The sequence below is a fragment of the Oryx dammah genome, unplaced genomic scaffold (assembly GCF_014754425.2).
Source record: "Oryx dammah isolate SB20612 unplaced genomic scaffold, SCBI_Odam_1.1 HiC_scaffold_25, whole genome shotgun sequence".
In the NCBI taxonomy this organism is placed as follows: Eukaryota; Metazoa; Chordata; class Mammalia; order Artiodactyla; family Bovidae; genus Oryx; species Oryx dammah.
The window spans coordinates 100,068,133-100,084,356 of NW_024070209.1; the positions used below are offsets into that span (position 1 = coordinate 100,068,133).

General features: G+C 53.8%; 1 protein-coding gene across 1 annotated transcript in view; it reads left to right on the forward strand.

Moving 5' to 3' along the window:
• Positions 1-15,997, forward strand: part of LAMC3 (laminin subunit gamma 3) — a 66,962-nt gene extending 50,965 nt beyond the window's left edge. Inside the window, exons 21-28 of the mRNA XM_040225405.1 lie at positions 832-966; positions 2,485-2,632; positions 4,083-4,232; positions 6,647-6,749; positions 9,170-9,369; positions 10,616-10,762; positions 10,849-10,948; positions 14,544-15,997. Coding sequence (XP_040081339.1) covers positions 832-966; positions 2,485-2,632; positions 4,083-4,232; positions 6,647-6,749; positions 9,170-9,369; positions 10,616-10,762; positions 10,849-10,948; positions 14,544-14,794 — 1,234 coding nt within the window. The 3' untranslated portion in view covers positions 14,795-15,997. The remainder of the gene's footprint in view (positions 1-831; positions 967-2,484; positions 2,633-4,082; positions 4,233-6,646; positions 6,750-9,169; positions 9,370-10,615; positions 10,763-10,848; positions 10,949-14,543) is intronic.
• The last annotated feature ends 227 nt before the right edge of the window (positions 15,998-16,224 follow it).

A 16,224-nucleotide genomic window follows, 5' to 3' on the forward strand; every position in this document is an offset into this window, starting at 1 on the left:
CACCCAGAAACAAGTCCCATACCCATCAGACATCACTCTCCAGTCCTCCTCACCCTCCCTAGCCCCTGGTAACCGCTCATCTGCTTTCTGTCTCTATAGATTTGCTAACCTGGACATTTCATATGCATGGAATCGTACACGTGGTCTTTTGTATCTGGCTTCTTTCACTTAGTGTAAATTTTCAAGGTTCATCGGCATTGTACATTGTGTCAGTACTTCATTCATTTTTTTTTTTTTTTACAACCAAATAGTACTATTCCGAGGTTTGAATGTGTCACATTTTGTTTATCCAGTCATCTATTGATGGATATTTGGATTGTTTCATCCTCTGCCTTTAAGGAACAGCTTAAGATCCTCAAGACACAAGCTCTGAAACAATGTGTCCCTTTGGCTGTACTTTACCCATGTAGGTCCATTTTATGGATGAGCAAAGAGACTGAGAGAAGTGAAGTGACTTGCCTAAGGACAAATGGTTAGCAGTGATAGAGCCGGATTCAAACCCAGGCTGTCTTGACCACTCTTTCCTACACTGTCTTTATTAGGGTGACTGTATAATCTATTGTCCAAGCTGAGATTTTATGTGTGATGAAAGGCCCCATTATACATTTTGCCAGGACAGCAGGCATAAATCCAATATAACAGGAAGAAGGGGCATGGGTCCTCTTGCCATCAAGTCTTCGCTGCCTGCCAGGCACAGAGGGTAAAGGAGCCTGGCCCCCATGGCTGCACTCTGCATGGGATGGTGCGAGGCTCACAGAGGGGGTGCGGGTTTGCACCTAAGCTCCTTCCGTGTGAGCTCCTGGTGATGGTCAGGCGGGTATTTTCACACAGCCACAGGGACACTGCTGCCAAGATTGAGGCCACGGCTCGGAGGGCCCTGCTCGCCTCCAACACCAGCTATGCACTTCTCTGGAGCCTGGTGGAGGGCCGAGCAGCCCTGGAGGCCCAGCAGGAGCTGGAGGACAGGTGAGACCTCCCACATGTGGGTCGGAGCCTGGGTTGGCTTCCTGGAGCCCACAGGGCCTGACCAGAGGCCTGTGGTTCCAGAAACGCCTCCCTTCCCTTGAGTCCTGATGTTCCCTGGGATGGGGTAGGATGCCTGGGGTCTTGGCTCTGCTTGGTGGTGAGTTATAGGAACCCACTCATGCTTGGAGGAGGAAATGGTACCCCCCTCGAGTATTCTTGCCTGGGGAATCCCATGGACAGAGGAACCTGGAGGGCTATAGTCCCTGGGGGTGGCAAAGACTCGGACACGACTGAGCACACACACTCACGCCCGGGGGTGCAGCTCAGCCTCTGGAGAGAAGGGATGAGAACCGTGAAGGAGGAGGGTCCAGGTCAGCACCTCCTCCCCCCACCCCACCCCCACAACTTCCCCACCCCCACCCCAGGGCCTTAGGGAGTGCCTCTCAGGCACTAGCTTTCTTCTTGGCCCCTGATTCTCTGCTGAGGAGGGGGTGGCCCCCTCCTATCCCCCTCATTCAGAGGGTCAGTGAAGACCCACCAACGTCTCTCTGAGCCCAAGTGGACTTCCCAGATGAAAGACTCTGATTGGCCCAGCTTGAGTCAGGTGGCCCGTCCTGAACCAATCAGTATGGCTGGGCGAATCAGGTGACTCACTCCCAGAGGCAGGGGTGCTGGTTCTCCAAAAAGGGATGAGGGATGCGAGTGACCTCAGGGGGTGGCTTCCCTCATAGCTCAGTCAGTAAAGAATCTGGCTGCAGTGCAGGAGACCCAGGTTCAGTCCCTGGGTCAGGAAGATCCCCGGGAGGAGGAAATGGCAACCCATTCCAGTATCCTTGCCTGGAAAAAAATCTCATGGACAGAGGAGCCTGGTGGGCTGCAGTCCATGGGGTTGCAAAGAATCGGGCATGACTGAGTGACTAACACTTTCTTTCTCAGGGGGTGGTCCACTCCAGCAGTACCCATGGCTGGGGTAACTGGTGGGGAAGCTAGATGTGGACAGCTGGACCAGAAAGCTATCTTAGTTGATTGATTATAGCACTTTGGGGAAAAAGGCCCCCAGAGCAATCATGCGACCCAGGGATCTCTCTTTACCTGGAGACCAGCATGCCCAAGGTCACCCAAGGGCGTCAGGGCCTGGGCTGCTATCCCTCTGCCAGTGCCAGGCCTTCTCCTCTTGGAGATTCATCCAGAGGAGCCAGACATTCACATAACGTGTGACTCTCAAGTGGAAACCAAGCGGGAGCCCCTTCAGAAAAGCGTGATTGAATTAAGTGAATGGAGGAACAAGAATGTAGTGACTCTGTGGCCTTTTCATTTATTAGAAAGCTGCCAAGTAGCAGCCAGCCTCTGAGGCCAGCTGCTGGGTACCCACTCCACAGATGGTGGCTCTGCCCAGGAAGTCGCCAGAGCCCTCTTCCATCAGGGATTCCAGTGGGGGCAGGGGGTGTGGCCGGGACAGCAGTAGGGAGGCACAGCCTACACCCGCTCACAGGCCACCCTGCCTCTGTCTCCCCCCAGGTACCAGGAGGTACAAGCGGCCCAGAAGGCGCTGGGCACGGCTGTGGCAGAGGCACTGCCCGAAGCTGAGAGGGTGCTGGCCGCAGTGCAGCAAGTCAGCGCAGATGCGGCCCTGCGCCTGGCCTCACCGGTCGCCCCGGCATCACTGGTCAGCTCGGCTATCCTTGGAGCTCTGCATGGGGTGGGGATGGGGGAGAACTTGGCGGCTGGGAAACCAGTGTGGCCCAGACAGAGGCAGATGACGTGGCTTATTTTTAGCTCAATAGCAGTTGATTAAAAGATGGGGTACCTCCATGGCCTGGCAGAGTGCCCACCTGGCACAGAGCTCAGGCAATCTTAATTATTGAAAATAATATTAAGGCCGAGGTCCCTGCTCCGTCACTGTGGCATTGGGAATGACACCAGACAGACATGGAGTTAAATCCCAGCCCCACGGTTCAAGTTCTGTGACCTTGGCCAGGGACCTTCCCCCTCGGTGCCTCAGTTACTTTGTCAGATGGAGCTCACCCTTTAGGTTATTTCTGGGCTGTATCCATCACGGGCGGGGAGGGCATTCATGGCTCACCTCTGGATAAATCAATTCATCATGACTTCTCAGTAATCCTGAAATCCCAAAACTGGGCACCTGAACTTGAAAAAAAAAGACTAAACAAGAAATGTATCTGGGACCCAGCTGGTTGGGACTGACGGGCCCCAGGCTAAATGCTCAGGGTCTTTGGTTCTCCCACTGTGTATAAAAAAGGAAAACATGGGTAGTGACATGTCTAGCTCTGAGTACTGTCCCAGATACTACTGAAGGTGTTAGGTAAGAAGCAGTCCAGAAGTACAGGTTATTGGTCCTCTCCGTTAACACCTTTCCCCTCCCCAGAGTAAAGCTAGACAAAGGGCCAGCGGGGTTGGACTAGATACTGGTTTTCAGGCCCCTTATCCTTAAAAGGAGCCCAACCTCAGATACTCAGACATTCCTCGGAATCATTCTGCTTGCCTCAAACAAACAAAACCAGGAAGTCACTGCTCAGCTAGGATTCATTTCTGCCATAGAAAAAGAAAACAATCTATTGAGGGTATTTATCTGACAGGCTGTTTCCAGGTATAAGATTATGCGTAATCCTAATCTACCTACAATTGGCAGCTTCCCTTGTAGCTCAGTCGGTAAAGAATCTATCTGCAAGGTAAGAGATCTGGGCTCGATTCCTGGGTTGGAAAGATCCCCTGGAGAATGGCAACCCACTCCAGTATTCTTTCCTGGAGAATCCCATGGACAGAGGAGCCTGGAGCGACTAAACCACCACCACCACCTACAGCGGACCAGTCCGTGTACTTAATTCAGGCTGGAATTTAGAATCAAGTAGGGAGTCTGAGGGAGGAAACACAGGTCAGGAAGGTCAGCTGAGTTGCCTGAGGCCACGCTTCTAGAAATTGCTGGGGCTGGAATCAGGCCTCAAGTGACGGGTTCCCCAGCCTGGCTTCTCTCGCCCTGGCTCCTCTGCGTCTTTGGGGTCCACATGCAGCCTGACCCCTACTGTCTCTGCCCCTGGGCTTCTCCCATCCTCCTGCCCCTTGGACCTTTCTTGCCTGAGCCCTCCGTCTCCCAGCAGCCTCAGAAGTCCCAGGCCGAGGCCATGAGCCTGAAGGTGCAGACGCTGGAGAAGACAGTCACACCGAGAGAGCGCATGGTGACCGAGGCTGCCCGGTCCCTGCAGGCCACCGCCCAGGCCGTGCTGCAGGAGATGGAGCCCCTCACGCAGGTGGGCTCTCATCCTTTGAGGCAGCACCTGGAGGAGGTTGGGGCTGCCCCACGGGTGATCTGGGGTCAGGGGTTGCAGGGGAGGGTGGGGTGCAAAGACCAGAGCAGTTCTTTCTGCCCCTCCAGTGCCTCCCCGCCAAATTCCAGACAACCTCAGTCAGCGTGTGCCAAGGCAGGAGGTCCTGACTGCCTGAGAAGGGGTAAAGGTGTGAGAGGAGGCAAGATGGTTAGACAGACAGAGCACCAGCAGCGTCCAGGGCCTGCCTACCGCCCTCCGCAGTGTTAATTACGTCTGGAGGAGTCTCATCCATTCAGTCTCCGATTCGTTAGTTCACTTGCCAGATATTTTAGCGAACACCTACATCACTCCGGCGCTCAACCCCACAGTTGACAGCCCCGAAGCGGAGGCAGTCCTAAGTAATCACGGAACTCAAGAGTTACGGGGTGAATTTAGCCCAACCCAGTGGTTTCCAGCCTATTAAAGTATAAGCACCCCTTCAAGTGTATTTTTTTAAAACTTTTCATCTGAAAATAATTTTAGACTTAGAAAAAAGTTGTGAAGAAAGTCCAAAGAATTCCCCTATACCCTTCACACAGATTCCCCTTCTATTAACATTTTACCTAACCACCTTATAAAGATCAGAGTAAGGAAATCAACATGATATTTACACAATGAGCCTGACTACAGACTTTATTCAAATCCATCATCCACTTAGCCCAGCAGTGGCTTATCCCACAGACATCTTTATTGTCCTTTTAAAGACAAGGCTCGGGGCAGAAGCTTGCCGCCAGCATCCAAAGAGCTGGGCCTTGTGCCTGCACTCGCCGGGTAAGCTGTGCTGTGTCAGGGTCTCCTGGGGTGGTACTCATGGATCTAGTCCATTCCCCTGGTCTGGGGAGCAGATGAGGCCGCAGCAGGGTCAGGACCAGACCCCAGTGTGCAGTGACCAGCCAAGCACAGTGCCTCCCATCTTCCCCTCCCAGGAATGCCTCTGCCAGGCGTTTGGACTTAAGACATGAGGGCTCCCTGGGCAGCATCTGATAGCTCTTTAAACCCACATGATTGACTGACCGAAATTCATGTGACATAAAATTACCCCACTCCTTTTATTTTTTTTTTTTGGCCAGGCTGTGCAGCATGCAGGATCTTAGTTCCCTGACCGGGGATTGAACCCATGCCCCCTGCGATGGAAAGGTGGAGTCCTAACAACTGAAACACCAGGGAATTTCCTAAAATCACCCATTTTAAAGTGTACAACACAGTGGCATTTAGCACACTCACCAAGTGTGCAAACATCACCTCTCAGTTCGGAAACACTCGTCACCCCGGAAAGGAAACCCCGGAAGGGAAAACTTACACCCATTAAGCAGTCACTCCTCAGCCCTCCCTCCCCCAGGCCCTGGCAACCACCTGCTTTCTGTCTCTGTAGATTTACCTACTCTGGACGTTTCATACAAATGGAGTCATGTGATATGGGCCCCTGTGTGTCTGGCTGCTTTCACTTACCGTAATATTGTCCAGGTTCATCTACATTGTGGTACATATCAGCACTTCATTCTTTTGCATGTGATGATGTGTGAAAGTCACTCAGTCGTGTCTGACTCTTTGCAACCCCGTGGACTATACAGTCCATGGAATTCTCCAGGCCAGAATACTGGAGTGGATAGCCTTTCCCTTCTCCAGGGGATCTTCCCAACCCAGGGATTGAGCCCAGGTCTCCCACATTGCAGGCAGGTTCTTTACCAGCTGAGCTGCAAGAGAAGCCCTGAATAATATTCCACCGAGTGGATACACCACATTTTGTGTATCCATTCATCCATCAAATATGTATTGAGTATCCAGCCTTATTTAGTGCTGAGCTTCCTTGGTAAAGAATCCATCTACAATGCAGGAGACCCAGGTTTGATCCCTGGGTCGGGAAGGTTCCCTGGAGAAGGAAATGGCAACCCCCTCTGGTATTCTTATCTGGGAAATCCAATGGATAAAGGAGCCTGGCGGGCAACAGTCCATGGGGTCACAAAGATTCGGACACGACTCTTAGCAACCAAACCACCACCGTCACCTTATTTAGTGACAGCGGGGAAAAAACCTAATTTCCTAGGAGTAAAAGTTGCATAAGAAACAGATTCTCTATTTCACACCCTCTTGCTGAGATACAGCAGCATTCTGAAAAGAAACTTTCAGTCATCCATGTTTCTTTTAGTTCTTCGGTTCCAGTGTTCCTTTAATATTTTGTGGAACAGAGAAGCTCTTGGGAGAGATATTCAAAGTGTAACATTGAGAGAGTAAGACAAGTCAGGTAGTCCTGGTAACAGCATAATTCAGCATCCGTTTTGGTGCCCTTTGGGGACCTTGCATATGTGGGTTTGGTGCCCCCTGACCCGGCTCTGCCCGTCTCTCCCATCTCTCTCCAGCTGCACCAGGAAGCCAGAGCCGCCCTGACCCGAGCTTCCTCATCTGTCCAGGCTGCCACGGTGACTGTCATGGGAGCCAGGACTCTGCTGGCTGACGTGGAAGGTATGTGTGCCCTGCTTAGCCCCAGGCTCATCAGTGCACAAATGCGCATGACTGACACCAGGGATCGGGCCTCACCCTGGGCAGGCCTGGCTGCAGGGGCCAGAGGTCCAGTCACGTGAGCATGAGCCAAAGAGACCGTTCCCTCTGCCTCTCAGGACCTCCCTTTCCTGTCGCTGCTTGTCCCTCCCCGTCTCACATACCACTCACCCCATTCTTGCCTACATGGCCATCCATCACCAGACCACACACAGAACCCCTCAAGAGCAGATGGGAAGAGAATCTCATGCCATCAGCTGTCCATCCCTGATCCAGGCCACTCTGGCTCAGTTACCTGGTACAAAAACGGCTGTCCTGGTCCAGCCTCCAGTGGGGCTATGGGAAGGGATTCGATGTTTCTCTTTAGAAGGGGGTTGATGCCAGTCCAAGTCTCTCTTGAACTTTAGGAAAGTAAGGCCAAGTGCCCCCATTTTACAGATGAGTTGACCAAGAAAGGAAATTCTGCTGCATGAAATGTGAACAGCCCTTAGCCTGTAACTGTTCTGCCAAGAGAGGGTTTGTGTTCAAATAAGTTTAAGAAATGGGACACGCTGTAGATCTCCCTGAGGCCTTGCAGTGCGCACCTTAGAATACTAAAGGCTCTGAGAAGTCCTGCAATAATAAAAAAAAAAAGGTTCACTTTTTATTGGTGTGCCTCCATGAAGCATGTGGGATAGTTCCCCCATCAGGGATTGAAACTGTGCCCCCTGCAGTGGAAGCACAGATTCTTAACCATCGGACCGCCAGGGAAGTGCCCTGGGTTCACTTCATATAAACTTGACATTATGCCCTAGCATTTCTCAACACCCTGTAGAACTAGGACTCCTCAGCGTGCCCTTTCGGAGAAGGCAATGGCACCCCGCTCCAGTACTCTTGCCTGGAGAATCCCATGGATGGAGGAGCCTGGTAGGCTACAGTCCATGGGGTCACTAAGAGTTGGACACAACTGAGCGACTTCGCTTTCACTTTTCACTTTCATGCATTGGAGAAGGAAATGGCAACCCACTCCAGTATTGTTGCTTGGAGAATCCCAGGGACGGGGGAGCCTGGTGGGCTGTGCCGTCTATGAGATCGCACAGAGTCGGACATGACTGACATGACTTAGCAGCAGCAGCAGCAGCAGCGTGCCCTTTAAGAAATACCGGTTTTGTATACAAGAAGCAAAATAGATCTAACCTTTGGATTATCCTCATAGAATGATTATGTACTATTATGTCCTTGAAAATTATAAAGCTTGATTCTTTTTGAAATTTTATTTTGTCCACCATGGGGGGCGGCCCAGAATGAGATGGTTAGATGGTTAGATAGTATCACCCACTCATTGTACATGAATTTGAGTGAGCAAGCTCCAGGAGATTGTGCAGGACAGAGGAACCTGGCGTGCTGTAGTCCGTGGCGTTGCAAAGAGTCGGACACGACTTAGCAACTGAACAACAACTGTAATCAGTACCCCTTGGGATAAATTTCCCTTAGAATTTGATCTGAAAGGAAAGGGGAAAGTCTTTCTTTCTTTATGGAGAGTCACTGCCTTTTATTAGATAATGAAATCCGTGTGAATTGTTGAATTTCCCCTTTTGTCTTGGCTGCTAGGAGGCTAACTGGTGAACAGAGCATCTGGCCCTGCACTGGCATGGTCCTGATTTTCTGGCTCTTCTCACTCTTCCTCGTCCTCCAAGTTACATATGGCCCTTGGTTTTTCATTTTAATGGTCCAGTTAATCTATCATGATAAGCTGCCTCAAAGCCTTTGTAGAAATGGGCGGTCCATAAAAACACAGAACTGAATGGACCTTTCTATATACTGGGCTGTGGCTCCCATCTCCACTGGCCCAGGCATTGAGCACCATGTAACCCTGTGACTTGTAAGTAGAGTTGGCCGAAAAGTCCATTTGAGTTTTTCCATAAGATATTCCATAACCGAAACAAGATCTTCCCAGCTGGTTCAGTGGCACAGAATCCATCTACCAATGCAGGAGACTCAACAGACTTGGGTTCGATCCCTGGGTCGGGAGGATCCCCTGGAGGAGGAAATCGCAACCCTCTCCAGTATTTTTGCCTTGGGAACTTCCATGGACAGAGGAGCCGGGCAGGCTACATACAGTCCATGGGGTCACAGAGTCAGACAAGACAGCACACAGGCAACCAACTTTTTGGCCAATCTGATATCATAGTATCACATGAATGTTTACACTCACAGAGCACTGTGTCTCATTTAGGTTTTTCCCGGGTGATCCTGAGAAGTAACACACTTAGATTTCCTGTGTCTCATTCCTCTGCTCGCGTTGTCCGAGGGTCTGGGGACGGTCAGCTTCCGGTGGGGACCTCCTGTCGGGCTCTCCAGGCGTGAGCCCAGCCCCCCTGACACAGCCTCGGCTGGGTTTACAGGAATGAAGCCGAGGTTTCCTCGGCCCAAGGACCAGGCCGCGCTGAGGAGGAAGGCGGACACCGTCCAGGACAGGATCCTTGCAGACTCAAGAAAGAAGACCAAGCAGGCAGAAAGGATGCTGGGAGATGCAGCTTCTGTCTCCTCCAGGGCCAAGAAGAAGGGCAGGGAAGCCGAGCTGCTGGCCCAGGACAGTGCCAAGGTCAGGGCCACGGACGTGACTCCTGGGGCGTCCGTGTCTTCAGGGCCCGGGGGAGGACTGGCACAGAGGAGGTGCCCTTCTGGGGGGCAGCTGCCCTCCTACATTTGCCCATTTCTGTGTACAGTGCTGAGTGCTCTGCACTTAACCAGAGGCTCCCAGGCTCTGAGCTCTGGAGCTTCACACGGGTGACCCTGTTGATTTCGCATGAAATAGATGTCACTGCAGTCCCCATGGGTCAGGTGGGGACCCTGGGGCCCAGCCTGGTTCAGTAGCTTCAATCACATGAGCAGGACTCACGCCTCGGTGTGTTGGGCTCTACTCCCTAAACCTCTAGGCTTTTCTTGTTTATTTGGGGCCAAATTTGAATCGATGTGAGTCTCCCCAGCACCTTCACTGGCTTTGTTGCTTGGGTCCCAAGTGAACTGGCTTTATTTTTTTAAGTGTATTCTTTTAAAATAATTAATTAATTTGACTGAGTGGGGTCTTAGTTGCGGTGCTCGGGATCTTTCATTGCGGTGCACAGACTCTGTAGCTGTGGCACTCGGGCTTCAGTAGTCGTGAGATGTGGACTTGTTTGCTCTGAGGCCTGTGGGATCTCAGCTTCCCGACCGAGGATCGAACCTATGTCCCCTGTATTGCAAGGCAGATTCTTAGCCACTGGACCACCAGGGAAGTCCCCTAAACTGCCTTCACAGCTGCCTAGAGAAAGTGCTGGATTTGCAGGCGCCCCCAGGCTTGCTTCTGGTCCCGTCGTTTCGATTCCGGCCAGCTCCTCTCCTCTGCAGCTCTGTCTGCCCGTCTCTGAAATAGCTGGAGTTTCTCCTCAGAGGAGAGATGGGTAGGGTCCAGCGAGCTGCACTGCGCCAGCATCCGGTACATACCTGTTGAATGGATGAATGAACGAACAAATAAATGATCGTGGAGTGATGAAGTGAAGTGATGACCGCTTGGCGTGATGACTACTAATATCCTTTACCTCTAAAAAGACTCTCCTGGGGACTTCCCTGGCAGTCCAGTGGTTAAGACTTCACCTTCCAATACAGGGAGTGGGAGGTTCAGTCCCTGGATGGGGGGCTAAGATCCCACATGCCTCGCAGCCAAAATTTTAAAAAAATCCATAAAATAGAAGCAATATTGTAGTACATTTAGTAAAGACTTCAAAAAATGATCCACATTAAAAAAAAAAAAAAGGAAAAGAAGGACTCCTTCCACTCACCCTCCCCTCTCTGCTGCCTCCCACCCACAGCTCGCCAAGGCCTTGCTGAGGGCAGGGAAGCAGGAACACCGCCGGGCTAGCCGGCTCTCCAGCCAGACGCGGGCAACCCTCAGACTGGCCTCCCGGCAGCTGCTGGCCTCAGAAGCACACAGACAGGAGCTGGAGGTGGCTGAGCGGGTACGAGACCCCCACCCCTTTTTCTCCTGATCCCAGGAACCAGCTGGGAGCCGCTCAAGCTTTTCTCTCCCCCTGCCCCCCAAAAGGATGATGCCAGGCTGAGCCAGATGGAACGGCAGATCCAGGAGTCACGCAGCTCCCTGGAGAAGGACATCAAAGCCTTGTCAGAGCTGCTCGCCAGGCTGGGTAAGGAGACTCCAAGGCCGGGCCCTGGGCCCCTGGGCCCCTGGCACACCTCTGGGATCTTTCTGTGAGGCCCAGTCCAGGGGAAGGTTGTCTCCTAGCCCTCCTATCCATTGCTTCCCGCATCCTGAGCCTTGTGGTAAATTGCAAGCATTTGTAACTGCTCCAGGCCCCCTCACATAAGGCAGGGTTGGGGTCCAGAAACAAGCTCACTTTGTGCCTCCAGGGGCTGCTAGTCAGGAGGAGGGAACGCTCACTACCTGCACAACACCTGTAGGCACCAGGTGACTGGATCCGCCCTCACTGGTTGAGGATTTCAGAGAAGGAGAGAGAATGTCACAGGAGCAAGCATGGCGCTGGGGACCAGGTGCTGGCTTGGGATCAGATAGACCAGGATTCAAGTCTGGCACTTTGCCTTCCTGGGCTGTGAGATCTTAGGAAAATCACTCACCCTCTCTGAGCCTCAGTCACCCAATCTGTGAAATGGGGTCACAGGGGGTAATTTACAGGGTGCTTGCCACACTATGCGGTGTGTGCGTGCCTGTGTGCTCGGTTGCTTCAGTCGTGTCCAACTCTTTGTGACCCTGTGGACTGTAGCCCGCCAGGCTCCTCTGTCCATGGGATTCTCCAGGCAAGAATACTGGAGTGGGTTGCCATGCTCTCCTCCAGGGCATCTTCCCAACCCAGGGATCAAGACCACATTGGCAGGTGGGTTCTCTACTGCTAGTGCCACCTGGGAAGTGTGATGGGTCAGTAAATCATGAAGGGGACAGCCCCCAAGACGTGGAGCCCTCGAGCAGAGGTGAGGGGCTCAACTGCCTAATAGCAGTTAGGCTGAAGTGCTAAACTTCAGTGAACTTCAGGGAAGCAGTTGGCTTCACTGGTAGCTCAGTTGGTAAAGAATCTGCCTGCAGTGCAGGAGACCCCGGTTCAATTCCTGGGTCGGGAAGATCCTCTGGAGAAGGGATAGGCTACCCACTCCAGTATTCTTGGGCTTCCCTGGAGGCTCAGCTGGTGAAGAATGCACCTGCAGTACAGGAGACCTGGGTTTGATCCCTGGGTTGGGAAGATCCCCTAGAGAAGGGAAAGGCCACCCACTCCAGTATTCTGGCCTGGAGAATTCCATGGACTACAGTCCCTGGGGTCACAAAGAGTCAGACACGCCTGAGCAACTTTCACTGCTGAAGTGAACAGCATGCCGTTTTAAAACACACAAAACATTAAATCTGCCATCTTAACCATTTTTCAGCGTACATGTCAATGGCGTTAGGTACAACATTCACCTTACCATGCGGCCCATCACCACCACCCATCTCCAGAACTTTTTCACCATCCCAAGATGAAGCCTGTCCGCATTATACACAAAGCCCACTCCCCCACCCCCAGCCTCTGGCAACCCCTGTTCTGCCATCTGTCTCTGTGAATTTGGGGTTGTAGGCGCCTCACCTAAGTGGAATCATACATTATGCGTCCTCTTGTGACTGGTCTGTTTCACTCAGTGTGACATCCTCAAGGTTTGTCCATGGGATAGCATGCATTTCAATTCTCACTGTCAATAAGACAAGGGGATATCAGCACGTTCTGCATTTCACCTGAACACCAGGCCCCAACTCAGCTATTTGCCCACACAATCGGATCTCATTCGAACCTTTCCAGCCAAGGATCCTGATGCCCCTGCTATTGTGCAGATGAGGAAACCGAAGCACAGGAATTTAAATAATGTGCCCGGGGTCCCACAGCCAGTCAGCAGGCAGGCTGTGGGTCACACTCAGGTCTGACTTGACTCAGAGTGTGTCCACTCGTAGCCACGAGTCTATACCCACAAGAACTCAGCACACTGGAAACGATTCAGCCCAGCCTGAATCAAACGCTCTGTGTGGGTGAAACCATTCTCACCATTGTTGTCATTCACTCATTCATGCTGGCACTGGGATTGACCCGGAGGTGTAGGAGTGACCATGCACACCTAGACCCTGTCCCCACCCCAGGAGACCCAGCTGGGCAGGCAGAGTGGAGGCTGTAAGCTCCTCCGAGGCCAGGCTGCTTGGACTTTGCGGTGGATGGTGGGGCCTCTGAGGGTCTTTGCTGGGAACATCTTCCCTCTGCCTCTTCCTGCCCCGGGCTCAGCTCCTGCAGCTGCCTGCCCTCCAAGCCAACCTTCGAGGCCCAGGAAACTCAGGGCCGTGGGGGCCTCTGGGGTCTGTGGGTTCAAAGCCATTTAGGGACTTCCCTTCTGGGGTCCAGTGGCTAAGACTGTGCATCCCCAGTGCAGGGGGCCTGAGTTCAATCCCCAGTCAGGGGACTGGATCCCACAGGCGGCAACCAAGGGTTTGCGTGGCCGCAACTAAAGATCCTGCATGCCAAAATGAAGATCGAAAAATCCCACGTGCCGTAACTAAGACTGGGCATGGCCTGATTAATTAATTTTTTAAATGCCATTTAGAATTTGTTCCCTTGTCCCGCCTGGCTCAGCTGTCTTCCCGTTGAGTGTCACCTTAATGACAAGCTGACAAAGCCCAGGCAGGGGAGACAGCCGGTGGATTCCATGCCACCACCATCACCAAGTTCATAGGTGAGCACCCGGCCCCACCCGCCTCGTTTCACACTTGGAGAGGTTCTGGGGAAAGTCCTTCACCCCAAGCAGCAGAGCTAATCCAGGCCCCAGGGCCAGGACTAGACCCCCGCTGCCCGCTTCCCAGGCCTGCAGCTGCTCCTGTCCCACCCCCCCTCATTCTCATACCAGAGACCTTTCTTTTCACCTGGTGTCCCTGCATCCCAGGTGAAATCCATCCATAAGCGTACTCTCTCAGCGAATTGACAGCTTGGGGGAGGCAGCAGACACGTGGGGACCTCTCTCTCACACATGCTGCTTTGTAGATGAGGAAACCAGGGCTCAGGACTCACCCAAGGCCTTCTCTTCTTTAACAGTAATAGTAATACCAGTACTAAAGCTTAACAGCTTCTCCATGCCACCCAAGGGAAACTTCCAAGGTTGGCACATAAGCTTCAGTCAGTCAGTTAGTTCAATCGCTCAGTCGTGTCCGACTCTTCGACCCCATGAACCACAGCATGCCAGGCCTCCCTGTCTGTCACCAACTCCCGGAGTTTACCCAAACTCATCTCCATTGAGTCAGTGATGCCATCCAACCATCTCATCCTCTGTCGTCCCCTTTTCCTCCTGCCCTCAATCTTTCCCAGCATCAGGGTCTTTTCAAACGAGTCAGCTCTTCACATCAGGTGGCCAAAGTATTGGAGCTTCAGCTTCAACATCAGTCCTTCCAATGAACCCCCAGGACTGATCTCCTTTAGGATGGACTGGTTGGATCTCCTTGCACTCCAAGGGACTCTCAAGAGTCTTCTCCAACACCACAGTTCAAAAGCATCAATTCTTCTGTGCTCAGCTTTCTAAGCACATAAGCTTGGTGGGGTACAAACCTAGCCCAGTTCTTCTCCTACCTCACCACGCTGCCCTCTTGGGCTTTTGCTTTCCTGGTAGCTGGTGGGGCAGTTGGGGTCCTGAAAATTTGGGGTTGGGGAGGGCCCTCCAGGGATGGGGAGCCGGCCCCCTCCCTAAGTCTGTCTGTGCTCCTCTGTCCAGGATCGCTAGACACTCACAGAGCCCCAGCCAGGGCCCTGAACGAGACCCAGCGGGCACTGGAGCGTCTGAGGCTGCGGCTGGGTCCTCCAGGGGCCCTGCAGGGGAAACTGAGGCTCTTGGAGCAGGAGTCCAAGCTGCAGGAGCTGCAGATCCAGAGCTTCGAGAGTGACCTCGCAGAGATCCGCGCTGACAAGCAGAACTTGGAGGCCATTCTGCACAGCCTGCCCGGGAGCTGTGCCAGCTGGCAGTGAGGGCTGCCAGGACCCGAGGTGCCCCTGCCTCCCAGCCCAGGGCCTGCACACCCCCGCAGGTGCACACCCACCAGAGCCTGCTGCCTCGCACCCTCCCGAGTCCGTGCTCACACTCCCTCCCCTCTGGCAGGAGTGAGTGTGCATTCAGAGCTCACCCAGGCGGCTGCGGTGTGCACACCCCAACAGCGTGCACTCCCATGCCTTACACGCCTGCACGCGCACAGGTACACGGCACCTGTGAGTGTGCACAGCGCGCATGTGAACTAGTCCGTTCATGTGTGTTGCGCCTCCCCGCTGGACTCTGAGGACCCTGTGACATACCCGGGCAGGGTCGGTACCCAGGAGGCTGAGTCGGGGGCCATCTGCAGAGATCCAGGGCGGGTTCAGCCACAGCCCCCAGCTCCAGACCTGCCCTCTGTCCTGCAGCACCCCCCCAAACCTATCTGTCATCCACCACGAACACCCAGCCCAGCCGAGGGACCAGGCAGGTCAAGAACTGCAAGATGCTAAGGCTTCTCGGCAGAGGAAGCTGAGGCCCAGGGCTCCTGGGGCCCCAGGGCAGCCTGCTTGCTCGGCTGGCCGGGGCGTGGCCCACCTGGGAAGGGGCCTCGTTGTTGGTTTCAAGGAGTGCCTCCCTTCTCAAGATCCTGGGACTGGGTCGCACTCACTGAAGGAACTGCCTGCCCTGGGCCCACGGCCCCTTTTAGGGTCATGACCCTTTAAAGGGTCATGGCCTGTCCAAAGAGCTGGGTCTCATGGCCTGAGAGGGCCTGGGTTTTGGAGCTCTTTGTGACCCTGCCAACCCTGGTTGGCCTTTGACCGATCAATACTTCCCAAACTGGCTTCACAGCCCTGCAGCCCCACCTGCCACAAGGCAGGCCCAGCCAGGCACTGGGCGGGGAGGCCTGGCTGCCTTTCTACCCTGTCATGCCGGGGACTCCCCATGCGGCCAGGCCCCCTGCCGACCTCTGCCCAGGAGTCTCGGCATCTCCTCCTGGCTCTCCTTCCCTTCCCCGGGCCCTCTTCCAGCAGATAGCAGGACCCTGGCACTGGGAGGGTGGGCACCTGGCACGGGGAGGAGCCTAGCCCCTTCCCAATGCCCTTCCTGCCTCCCCCGCCCCCAGCAGGGGCAACAGGCAGCAGCTCAGACCAACTCTGTTTAATCAGTTCTGTTTAACGTGGCAATAAAGGACTCCTTTACTAGCTGGTGGTGTGCCTCTGGTCCAGCAGGGGCCTGGGCTGTGCGTGCACCCAGCGAGCGGGTGCCAGAACATTTGGTGATGCCTCTCGGCCTATGTGAGGGGCTAGGACGATGGCAGAGCTGAGCCCATCGGCTTTGCCAGTGTCTTCCCACCGCAGGGACTCTGCAGGGGTCTTGCGACCCCAGCCATCCGCCCTCTCCTCTCTGCTTCAAGGGACTTATTAGACAA